The sequence below is a fragment of the Pyxicephalus adspersus genome, chromosome 6, assembly GCF_032062135.1.
Source record: "Pyxicephalus adspersus chromosome 6, UCB_Pads_2.0, whole genome shotgun sequence".
In the NCBI taxonomy this organism is placed as follows: Eukaryota; Metazoa; Chordata; class Amphibia; order Anura; family Pyxicephalidae; genus Pyxicephalus; species Pyxicephalus adspersus.
Genome location: NC_092863.1, coordinates 20,904,603 through 20,917,609, shown reverse-complemented (window position 1 = coordinate 20,917,609; position 13,007 = coordinate 20,904,603). Strand labels below are relative to the sequence as shown.

At 36.8% G+C, this 13,007-nt stretch overlaps 1 protein-coding gene across 1 annotated transcript in view; it reads right to left on the bottom strand.

The window, feature by feature from the left end:
- The window catches only part of SRCIN1 (SRC kinase signaling inhibitor 1), a 262,183-nt gene that overhangs the window by 70,103 nt on the left and 179,073 nt on the right, over positions 1-13,007 (bottom strand). Inside the window, exon 12 of the mRNA XM_072413697.1 lies at positions 6,121-6,251. Within this exon, the coding sequence (XP_072269798.1) occupies positions 6,121-6,251 (131 nt within the window). The remainder of the gene's footprint in view (positions 1-6,120; positions 6,252-13,007) is intronic.

Genomic DNA, 13,007 nt, shown 5'->3' with positions numbered 1-13,007 from the left:
CTTTCTGTCCTGATAAAAAATACTCCCCTAACCGTGCTCTTCTCTCCTCCAACAACCTACTTATGACTTCCTCACTCATATCCCGATCACATACATGGCCCCAAGACTTTTCTAGCTCTGCCCTGACTCTCTGGAATAAGACTAGTGCTATTCAGCTTGCTCATTTAAAAGAGCTTTTAAAACCCATCTTTTCAAACTTGCCTACCATTTTCCAGCCTCCTAAACTCTCACTACTCACCCACCAATCCATATCCCCCTCTTCTGAGGAGGGTCCTCTCCTCCTGTTTCATTGCTTGTATTTATCGGTCATTTGCAACACCTATATAAAGTACAGCACTGCATAATATGTTAACGCTATATAAATAGGGTTCAATAATATTATTTATAATAATAAAATTAATAATAATAATAATAAAATTATCCTAACATTTTTTTTATTGCACTCATAAAAAGAATCTTGACACATCATAAGAACAATAATGAAAGGAAGTAATCGTTAAAATTCAAATAGCTATATTGCTTAGAATATTCTATAAAATATATAACCAGATGCATTTCGTAGATGTTTTGTTTCTTCAGGGTACAGGTATGTAAGTAGACAAAAAAGAAAAGCAAGGACACTGTACCCAATAAAATGTAATTAGTAATCATCAGGGATGCAGAGTGCATAAATTGATTCATAAATGTAATATTTAACACACACTGCATCTCTGATTAAGTAATAAATCGGTACCCCTGGTTAGACCCAGCAACAATTCTTGCAGAGGTTTTTCTGGCTTAGGTTTCTGCAGAGATAAAGCGGTACTGCAAGTCCAAAAATCACTTTTCTGCTCCTGTTGCCCATTTACAGGGTCCACTGATTCAGCTGCCCATTATAGAAGTACCCTTTGAAAGGATGGCATTGGACCTTGTTGGGCTGCTGGTTGAGTCAGCCAGAGGGCATCAGTATATTCTAGGGGTGCTAAATTATGCTACCCGCTATCCAGAGGTGGTTGCCTTAAGGAACCCCTTCTCTGAAACTATGGCACAGTGATTCCATCATATCCCATGTTGAAAATCTAAATACAAAAAACAAACAATAAAAGGATTTTAAAGGTGTAAATACAGAAAAAATATTCATACAACTTTATTTCCCATGTTCTTTCCAACTTCCCATGTTCTCACGAGATGTTGTACCAGTGTTCAGATGCAAACAGTATCCTCATAGTTAAAGCATAAAATAAAATAGTCCAAACTGTACTCTACACAGTTGGTTTAAGACACTTCTTTAGAAGTGTCAGGTAGTACAAAGCTGTTGAAATTAAAGACCCAGAATCAAAATGCAATAACTGCAAATGCTGATAAACGCCCAGAGGTCCAGCATTCTGACTCCCCTGCTGTTGCTGCTGAACACCCAGAGGTCCAGTATCCCAACTCCTATGCTGCTTCTGAACACCCAGAGGTCCAGCATCCTGACTCCTCTGCTGCTGAACACCCAGAGGTCCAGAGCCGTAACTCTGCTGCTGTTGCTGATGGTTCACAGTTCCTGTGCCCTGACTGTACAGAGATTTTGTTTTCTAAATTCAATATTCCTCCAGGGTCCAAACAGTCAAACTTCCCCCAGTCTCCTTTCCTGAGATGAATGAGACCTAGTTGCCTGCTGCTCCCAATGTATTATCCCAAATGCCGTTGTCTGATTGTTTGCTTTGTTCTGTTCACTGTGGGACTGGCTCTTCTTACATAAGCTATTTGCTCTAGGTTTTGGTGTCTCAGTTTTAGTTCCAATGTCAGTGATACAACGGTCAACCCAGAAGCCAGTGGTTCCAATAATGTAGGTATCCCTGATGCCAGTGGCCTTTTGGAGGCTAAAGGAGTTCCTCCCGGATTTGTGTATGCCTTGAGGAGATGTACGGTGTCATTGGGTGTTTAGGGAGACACTAAAGGGTTTGCAGCAGCTTAAAAGGGCACAGGGCTCAGCCTAGACTGTGATACAGTTCAGTGGGTTAGGCTGCAGAATCTGCTATAAACACCAGCAGTTGGCTTGTTTACACAAGCCTGACAGATTGTAGTCCCATCCATGATATAGAGAACCCCAGTGTTGCGTATTCACATAAGGTAATGGAGACCAGCAGCTGGGTGCCTCAGACCTTGGCACGCCTGGGACACTCACTAGCTTTCTGGATAATTGTAATGTCCATTAATTCAACTATAGCCACTTTGGCAGTTTGCTCTTTTGACCTCTTTTGGTTTCCGTTCTTTGCTTCATAGGCTTATAGGACCAAACCTCTTCTGGTTCCTACATAGCCTGCATCTGCTTGGGGTTTTAAACCAGCCATGTCCATGGATTGACAGCCAACACTCTGGACCAGTTAGAGCATCGGGAGGCTGTTTCCTAATGAGGAGGAACTGTCAGGAAACCTCCACATCCCTACATGGCTTGCTGCAACTTTGAAACACCTAGGGCTTTTTATTAGTAGGCTGATATATTCTAGCTTCACATGTCTCCCTCCGCATTAGCATTGTATCTGTATTTTTGTACCAGAAACCTTGCTGGTGCTCTAGCCACTTGCCCTATAAAATCCTGCTCCTGCTCATTGCATATAGTTTGCTGTCACTGTATGTTTTATGGTTGTTGCATTATTCACTGTTTGCTGTGATTGTATTCACTACCAATAAATTCACTTAACTAATCCCTGGTTTGTGGATTTTAGTGTATGCTGCCAATGCTGGTCTCCCCCTTGTTCCTGTTGGTAGAAAACCTGACAATATCTCTCTAAGCTCCCTTTAGAAATGTTCCAATACTTTGGGACCTCAGATAACAGAGACCAGTTTAGACAAAACTTGTCAAATCGCAGAAAAATGGAATATATAGATAGTAATAAGTTTAACATCATCAGTTTCTCATGTACGTGATCATTAAATAGTAATTCACTCCAAGCATACATCCTAGCTCCAAGGTATGATCTTTTGAGTAGTTTGTTGCTATAACCTCAGTTTCAGTCTCAGTTAGACTTGTTTTGCTTTGATATGAATTCCAGAATCAGAATAACAATTTCTTCAGAGCCACACATGTTGGTAGAATAGTATGCTGGGCAGGATGGGCACTGCTCTCATGTAAAATGATGTTACCTGCAATAGGCTTACTATAAAGAATAGAACTTGATGTGGTACCAGAGATAGAGATTTCAATGCCTAGGAAGGTAAGCCACTGTTGGTAAAAAAACTGTGGTAAAACTTATGGTAAAAATTATATGTGCTAGTTTGAATCCTAGTAATGAAACTGTAGGTTAGTACCTGTCCAAATGACAAATATATCGTCAATTAGTTGACTCCATATTAGAATGTGGTAAGTAAATTCAAAAAAGACCTCATCTGAAAAAGCATTCCCCTTCCCTCAGCTCAGGTACAGGTTGGCATGACAAGTTGAGGCAGAGTGTGTTCCCAATAACCTGCACCTAAAAGTAGTGGGTGCTGTTATATACAAAGGCATTTCTAGTGAAAAAATAACAGATGTTTATCTGTTATTTGCAGCAGCAAGGAGAACTAAGAGATAGCAGCAGCCCCTGCTTCCCTTTAGCTGTGCAGACTGATGTATTTTATCAACATCAACATCCCCATCACCACTACGTGAGGTTGTGCACATATGAAGGATTTTGGGGGAAGATTAGTTACTGACTCTATTCTGTGTTATCATTGACTGCTGGGACTTTATAGCCTCCCTGCTCCCAGTCACCAGTGCCTGTTGTGGCATTTAGCTAGGCTAATCTGTGCTGGAGAGAACTCAATTGATTTATTTTTACTGACCTTGCCTGTTTCTGACCCTGTAATTTTTTGCTGCCTGGAACAACCTTTTGCCTGTGACCCCCAACTCGGCTTGTGTTTTGCCATTCTGTACCTCTTCTGGAAGACGGATTATCTGAGCATGACCTCTGCTCTGTATTCTAGACTTGTCTCCCTTGAATATGGTACTGCTTTATCTGTGGGCTCCTGGTGCTTTGCCAGCCCTTCCCCAGAAACCATCCCTTGTGCACGGAGTCCTGGGGGCAACTGTGTGCTGAGAAATGCAACCAGTCTCCCAAGGCTCCCAAGTGGGGGCTTGCTATAGGTGAAGAGTGTGGAGATAGATTTAGGGACTGGTGTCTGGTGAGTACTGTTGCTGGGCCAGGGCCTTAGAAATGTCTTTTTAAAAATGAAAATATAAATTATTGGATTCCCAGGTGGAGCATTTGTTTGGACAACTTCTGTGATGTAGAATGCTACAGTATAAAGCTTCCACGCCAACTGACACTATCAGTGCTCCAGAGGGAATTTTGGAAACACCAAAATAATATTACAAGATCCTTAGGTAACTCTTTCTACGGTTGATGTCAAAGTGCATACACCTACTATCAATTAGTAGGACATTGCATCAATTTAAACTGCATGATAATTATGTCATAATAAAGCCTCTGCTGTCCAAAAGGACATTAGAGCAAGACAACAGTTTGCTGTCGGGGTTGCTTTTCTGCTTATAGGTCTGGGTACCTTGTAGTCATTAAATTTACCTAGAATTGTGCATTTTATCAAACTGTGCATAATGAGAATATAATGCTATTTATCTAAAAGTTGAAGCACACTAGATAATCCACCAGGTAAAAAACTCTAAAACAGTGGTGCCCAACCTTTTTTTATCCAGGGGCTGCTGTTGACATGGAGATAAAACTTGCGGGCCACAATGCGAACAAACATTAAGGATGTTTTAAAATTGAATAGTTTTAGTTTAGAAATTGAAATGTTTTTAGTTACTATAATGTACATGCACCAAATAAAAGTAATGACAAATCAAGAATTTCTGCACTCACTATTTGATGCTCATTTTAATAATGAAAGATACAAAACTAAAGCTATCATACAGTGCTGGGCTGTCATATATTGCTCCCTGCTCACCACTCCTGTACCAAAAAGCAGAAACTACCCCATGCAAGGTGTCCTGTCAGTTAAAGGGTACAACTAACCATCTTTTTACCCCAAAATCTTTGCAATGGATGCTTCCAGAGAAATCTGATTCATGTGTCAGATCAGATAGCCAAGAGGTACATGTTCTTCGTACTACATCTTCAAGTTCCTACATCTCCCGTTCATGAGAAATTACGGTTCACAGAAGGTAAGTGGCCAGATGTGTGACAGGGTAGCATGGTAATAGTTATAGTTTTTCATATCTTGTGATGGCGCCACAACAATAACATTTTAGAGGGAGTTGGCCACAAGAGTGGATTCTCCTACATTTTAATATACCTACTGCTCCCGTCAGGAGAAATTGGGGTTCAAAGAACATAAGCGGACATTTATGTGTGACAGGGCACCATGGTATGTTAGGAGTGATACATTTTAGTAAAGGGAGGTTAGCCACAAAAGTCCTCCATTTATCCTACATTTTATTTTTTTACTGTTAAAGAGAAATTAGGGTTCACAGAAGGTTAATGGCCAGCTACGTGTGACAGGTATAGTTTTTTTGTATCTTGTGATCGTGCCGTAGTGATTGAAGTTTAGGAGGTTACAGTATTTTTTTGCTTTTTTTTACAGAGAAATTGGGGTTCAATGAGAGCAAGGGGATAGCTGTGTGACAGATGTGTGACAGGGTAGCATGATCTGATGGGGAAAGATTTATTGGAGAAGGGGGCAAAAGGAGATTCCTACTGGCTCCCAGATTTCCAGTTGTCAACATTCCTCTGTTTGGAAATTGGGTTTCACAGGAGGTAAGTGGGCAGTTTTGTGTACAATACAATGCAAAAGTACTTTTGTTGCATGAATAGTATTTAGGGATCCACTGCAAAAAATTTGATTAGAAAAGTCCAATAATTAGTTGTCACACTGCATATTTAGAATGTAGTGGTGCCTGTAATTAAAGCACAAAAATAGGACTAGTATTTTACCAATAGCTGGAGAATCCATAGTGGGGAGTATATTACATTCAGTGCAATAAATCCAACTAATGTGCACATAGTATATGATAGATGCAGAAACATGCAGGTCTTTCGCCATGTAGTACAATGTACAGGTATATATATACATCTGCAACACATCCAGTCACACCTACCACTGGAATTACCACAATATATGGGACGGTTGTCCATTATCCAATTAGAATAATTTGTTGTCTACCTTTGAGTTCAGTCAAAGTCTCTCCAAGCTGCTTCAGCACCACCGCTTTCTCCTCCAGCTCCTGTACTGAGATAAGACGATGGTTGTGTGCAATATCCTTCTTGATCTTCTCCACTGATTTCTCTAGATCACTGAAAGTGAAAGTTGTGGAAATAATTAAAAAATAATCTTAGCAGACACGTGCTAGCCTCTTTTCCTTTCTATTTTTTACCTTTCTTTTCTATTTTGGGGATTTCCAAAATATGCATATAACGTTGCAGATGTCAATTTATAATACTTTTAATTTATAATAGAGGATAGTCTCCTAGACTGGCTTTATAAATTTTCAAGATCACATTTTTTTGTTTGTGTTTTTTTTTAATGTGCTTTTTGTTTACATGTATATAATCTAGGGTACTTTTTTATCTGATAATATACCATTCAAAACAATATTCAATAGAAAAGTCAATAAAATTATTGTGAATAAATACATTTATGGGCCGAGTCTGCATTTCTCTCCCCCACACACACACACGTTTTAAAGGTGATATTGTAAACATATTTTGTACTTTTTTGTAACTTAATATTTAAAAGTTTTTAAAATATATAAAAATAAAAACAAATACGAAACAAAAATACAAAAACGTATTAAAACACAAAGAACAAAAGATATTTACAAAATCTAGGTATTTAGATTACCAAATAAATTGTCAACTACTAAATAATAACAATAAACCTTCTTAACTGTTCTCCTGAGACTATTACCACCTAAATCATATCTCTAAGAAAGATTATTTTGTCTAATAAAATAGTTACACTGAATAACCCAAGAATACAAAATATCATATCACATCATTTAATTCTATGTATAGAAATATACCTATATTTTTTCTTCCATCAACTAATAAAATCTAATAAAAAAACTAATAAAATAAAAATCACCTAAGTATAATAAAATACTAAATATCGGAAGAGAGAGAGAAAAAAAAAGCATAAAAAAATTAAACTTCCCCCATACCTCGTGTAAACCAACAAAAGGAAAAAAAATAACTAAAAAAATTCCATAAAAGCCAACCACACAGACCATGCAGCAGTAGATTTTTCGATCATCTTCTACTATCAGCTGCTCCATGTGTTGCACCCATTCCAAATCTACTACTCAGTCATGAAATGAAGGAATGGAGGTTGAACGGCAATATCTAGGGATAACTATCCTAGCTGGTATAGGAAATTGTTGCAAAATCCATTGCTTAACTGATTTAAGTGATCAGGGTATCAATAAAAACAAAAAATTTACTGCTGGGGAGTTAGAAACAAACTCACTATGACAGATACATTTAAAAAAAATCATGTCCCAAAATTGATTGCTTGCCAAGCATCCCACCAGATTTGAAGCAGGGTACCTTGCTGTTGTTGACATCTCCAACATTTATCAGACATCTGGGGAGGAAACTGGTGGAAATCAACTGGGCAAAGATACCATGACAAAAAATGTTTTCAAGGTGTTCATAAATCCAAATATCTTAAAAGGAGTGCGATCCCTAATGAGCTCCTGAGGTTTAGCAAATAAAGTAATAAAAAAGATAAATGATTATAAAGAAACCAAGTAACAGACCACCCAGTCCAGAATCGTGTAGAGAACAACAAAAGGAGACATGTGGCCTCATAAATAGCACTCAGATGATAATGCTCCTTAGAGTTTCAACCAAAAAAGGTTAAAACCCTAGGGTCAGTGAAAAGACAGGGTTGTCAAAAAAAAGAAGTCAATGGACCAGGACACGAATATGACGCACAATTATTTATTTAAATGATCCCATAGATGCAAAATATTAAGTGTTAAAAGAGGCAAAGACAATAATCAGGAATCTGGGAATAATTAAGCTGTGGTAAAGAATGAAGTTCTAAAGGAGCTTATCAAGGCCTACCCATAAATAATTATTCTGACTGTGAAACCAATGTGAAGGAAAAGAGACACTTGATGGTAACAGTTAAAGTCTGGTAAACCTATCTCACCATAATTCTAGTTTTATGCAGTCTAGTTTTTATTTAGTCTATATAGCTTTTTATAGGCAACTCAAGGATGTTTATAGTTAAACACAAAACATCTTATTATGCTGTGTCTCAGAACGCAGAAAGATTGTTGGTAAATGAACAGGAGCCATCTGAAACACTTATCAGAACTTTGTCTAACCCTAGCCAACCAAGAAAGTAGTAAACAGTCATATCAATAAAGACCTTGTTTTATTTTATAAATCAAGGACGAACTGTAAAAAAAACAAGAGCTTTGGGACAATTCTAAAAAGGTAAAATAATGAAATGTCTAGAATACTTTAGGTCCGGAAAGGAGTCATTCTAAATCTCTTTTTATGAAGATTCAACCTAAAATTACTCTGGATGCCAAAATTATCAAATTTGTCAGAATAGAGGGTGTGGATATAAGTCAAGGTGATATAAAGTAACAAATCATCTGCAAACAAGGAAAGTTTAAACATTATTATCCAACCCTTGAATGTCTGGATTCCCTCAGATTGCAACTGCAAGATGTTTCATAACAATGGGATATAGTGGTAGAAAAGAAATGGGAGAAAGAGGGAATGCCTTTAGGGGATGCATTCCACAATGAATATTAAAAGAAAAAAAAAATCACGAAGCCACAAATTCCTTTGCTGGGTCATGTTTTGGGGGAGTAAAAAAGAAAATGTAATAATAGCATAATCTGTCCACGGTGAAGATTTAATAGCCATGGGTTCCCATGCCAAAACGTGGTGACTCACAAAAAAGTAACAAATGCATGAATTAGATTTATGACCAGTAGAGAAAAAAGTAAAATCTTTACCCGAAGGGTGTAAAGCCCTCAAAGAATCTGTCAAATCCATATTGTTAAGGCATTCATCCATTGGATGCAATAAGCTTAGAAAAGGAAGTAGGTGATTTACATGAAGAAGTTTCAAATTAAAATCTCCTCCCACAATAAGTGTACCTTCTGTAAAGCTTTGTAAGGTAAGGAGATATTATATGGCTTCATGTGCAGAATTGTGATTAGGTATTTTGTACTTGATTTTAATAGGTCACATGCTGCCAACTGATATTTTGTTCATAGCTGTTGGCCACCAGTAGATGACGTAGACATGTAAAGTATTTAACAAATTCTTTAATTAGTTCTGTCAAACCCTGCCACCAGAGACAAGTGCAAGTTTAAAGATAGGTTACTACAGTGTAAACAGTGATTCTTTTTCTACTAGCATTAAAAAACATTTTTTACTTTAGCATATATGCAATGTTTGTTTCAAAATAAAAATGACAAGGTAAAAGCACCTTTGAAACCCCATCATGTGTTTATATATAGAATGGTTTGAATACCTCCACATGGAGGAACAAGGAGGTCTCCCAGACGTCACAGTCCACCATTACTTAAGAAGCACAAGGCAGTTCATTCAAACCAGAGGGCTAAAGAGTTTCCATCAAGTTGTATTTGTTTGGGATCACATCTTTCTTATTTATATTGGTCTTTTCCTGTGAATTTTCCCATGGACATCAAATTTAGCCATTTAATCCTTTTCATTTGGATTATTGATATTCCCTATTTCTTTCACAGTTGGAATATAGTTTGCCTTTTTCATCTTGGCTCAACTTAAGGTATTTACTCTAATATCTCCTTTTTGTATTGGAGATTTTTTGTTTGACCTAATACCTCTTTCCTATAGTGCAATGATTTAGATTCAATAGATATCAGTCATAGCCTATTTTCCTAATTTTTATATATTTTTTAATATTAAACTATCCTTTATTAACCACCCGGGCTGTTAGCCCGACCTTGGTTCGGGGTAAGTAAACTTGCTACAATCGTTTACCCCGAACCAAGGTTGGGGTAGCTAAAAGTATAAACAAGCGTTATATTGCAATCCGATTGTCATACAATGTTGTATGACAATTGGATTGCAATATAACGCAACTGAAAAAAAAAATACTTACCTTGTCCCCGCAGCTCCTCTGGAGACGTCTTTGCTCTTCTTTCTTCATCCGGCGTGTGCAGTGACGATCTCCGGGGTTTCGCAGTGACGTCGCTGCATGCGTCGGTGCAGGCGGGAGGCGGGGCGGGAAATTCAAAAAACTTTGCATTGATCTCAATACAAAAAAGCTGTATTGAGTCCAATACAAAGAAATCTTTATATAATATATATATATAAATATATATATATATATATATATACATATATATTATATTAGCTACTGTACAGGTACATTACATTATACACTATTTTTTTTATTAAAGATTTTTTTTTTTATGTTTTATAAAAAAAAAATTTATTATTAAGTTTATAAAATTTTGGACATATTTCGGTGAGTTATGCAGTAATTCGGTGAATTTTTAAGTAATTATTAAGTAATTCGGTGAGTTATAGCCTACAATCTAAAATAAATTTCCATGCAAAAAATTTAAAACTTTTTGCATGGAAGTACGGAAGTTCGGAAAAAATTAGAACACCCTGCGTTCACGTATCTGTCCCTCGGCGATTCCTGATGATGTCAGTGCATGCGCCCGTCAACTTGGTTTGTAGCGGGAAATTCAAATATTTTGTATTGGATTCAATACAAAGTCCTGTATCCAATCCAATACAAAATAATACAAAATATATTTATGTGGTTTTCGTCTATATGTATGTGACGTTGGACTCTTGAAATTTACAACACTAGGGAGGTGTTCTAGAAAAATATATTACTATACAGTATACGGAATTATTGCATTTGATTTATTTATGTATTCTTGATTAAGCTGATTTTTGTGATTTTTGATTAATTTGAATAAAAGTATTTTTTTTTTTTTTGTTTGGACACCCTTGTTTGGACATATTTCTGTAAGTTACAGGTCTACAATTTAAAAAAAGAATTTCATGAAAAACAGTGTACCACTTTTGGTACAGAAATCTAGACATCAGTGAAACGCCCATGTGGTTAAAGGTCAAGTTTTCTTTAACTGATCACCATCTTTTATATTATACTATTTGACCTTTATTTATACTATATTCATTTTATCAAACAATAACAAATAATTTGTTTCGGAATCACATTTGTTAGCCAAAATCTTTGTTAGTCAGTATGGTGTCAGTTACTGTATAAAATCCTCCCTGTAAGTTATTTACAAACAAAGCAAAAAAAAAAGAAAAAAAAAAAACTTTAGGGAACCTAGACATTCATTAACTTCTGGAGCAAGCTGTGCTTTGATATGCAAAAAGCAATAAAATACAGAGTTTATCTTGGCAATTAGTGGTTACAAAAGGTTGCAGAAGAGCTCAGTTTTTAAAATCACCCACAACCTCAGTTGTGTTTAGCAAAAGATTTCTTCTGCAAGTCATGCAAACCACCCCCTCCCCCCATCAAGCCTCCATTCTGCACACAAGCAGCAGGGAAGCCTTTTTTTTTTTACATTCCTTAGCCCAGTCCATATTGTTAGCCAAATCCTGTAAACTGTAGTGTAAAAATGTGTTAGCCGAAAAAAAAATGTTAGCAGGGCCACTTATTAGCTGAAGTCCATCATTCTACAGTGAAAAAGTGAAAAACATTCAAGACAGTTGCAAATCATCCCAGGACTGGAAATCCCAGCAAGTTCACACCAAAGTCAGACCATGCCACGTTCAGATAAATTGTTAAAAATCCCAAAAGCACACTCTACAGGCCTCAGGGAGAATAATGAATGTTAAAGTACATGAAAAGTACAATTAGAAAAACAACAAAAAAGTATGGCATGCTTGAAAGATTTTCCTTTTTTAAAAAAGACATAGCTTCGCTTTTAGAAATTGTATTTTAACAAACCGCATGACTTTTAGAACAATGGGCCTAATTTATCAAAACTCTACATGGCTGGAGAAGATTGACATCGTGGGTGAACCTGGGTGATCCGGCAAACCTGGGATGCATTTCTTAATCATTGGCAAATGTTTTCAGCCCTGGAACAAATCCTATACAGGTTTGCTGGATCACCCAGGTTCTCTCATGATAGTCTATCTTCTCCTGGTTTGTAGAGCTTTAATAAATCAGGCCCAATGTACTTTAGACAGATGAGATCACAATAGTGATGTTTGGACATAATGAACAGGACCACATTTGGTGAGAACCAAGCACAGTGGTTGGGGGGGGGGTAATGATTTGAGCTTGTGTTGCAGTCACATGGCCTGGGCACCTTGCAGTATTTTCAAAATTGTAAGTCAGCCAAAATGTTGCCAAAGCTGGGTCATGCACCAGGACAATGATCTCTAGCAAACCAACAAATCTACAACAGAATGGCTGAAAAACTGAAAAACAAAATAAGGGGTTGCAAATGGTTAAGACCTTCAATAGATCAATGCTGCGGTTGGACTTAAGGAGAACTGTGCAATAAATTTCTGCAAACCTTGATGTACGGAAACAATGTGCTGGTGCGATATTCCTCTTGGTTTCATTTTTGTCAAATAAATATATTTGTGTACCTGATAATGTCCAGGTTATTATTTTTTATGATGTCCTGCAACACAAAGATGTAGAATTGAAAGATGTGTACTTCTCATACAGTAACTATATCCCTACTGTTGTCTTCCAGACTGCTGGGAAACATGTTTCTACCACTTGCAAAGACTTGTAAAAGCTTTTAAAAGGGGTCCAATTCAAGTTTATTAAAGTTGCTTCTGGAACACCACACAGCAACCACACTGCAGGCAGTTTCATTAATAATCCTAAATATATAAATATGTATATAAAAATATACAGCACTACTAATTACCCCACCAATGTATAGAATGATTTAACAGGTCAAGGGGCATATTTTTAAAAGCAGTAAATGTGATGTTTCAAATTATTAAAAAAAAATCAAGACTATTAGTAACCTCTAAGATGCAAAACAAAAAATAATTGACTAATGTTATATACCAGTCTAT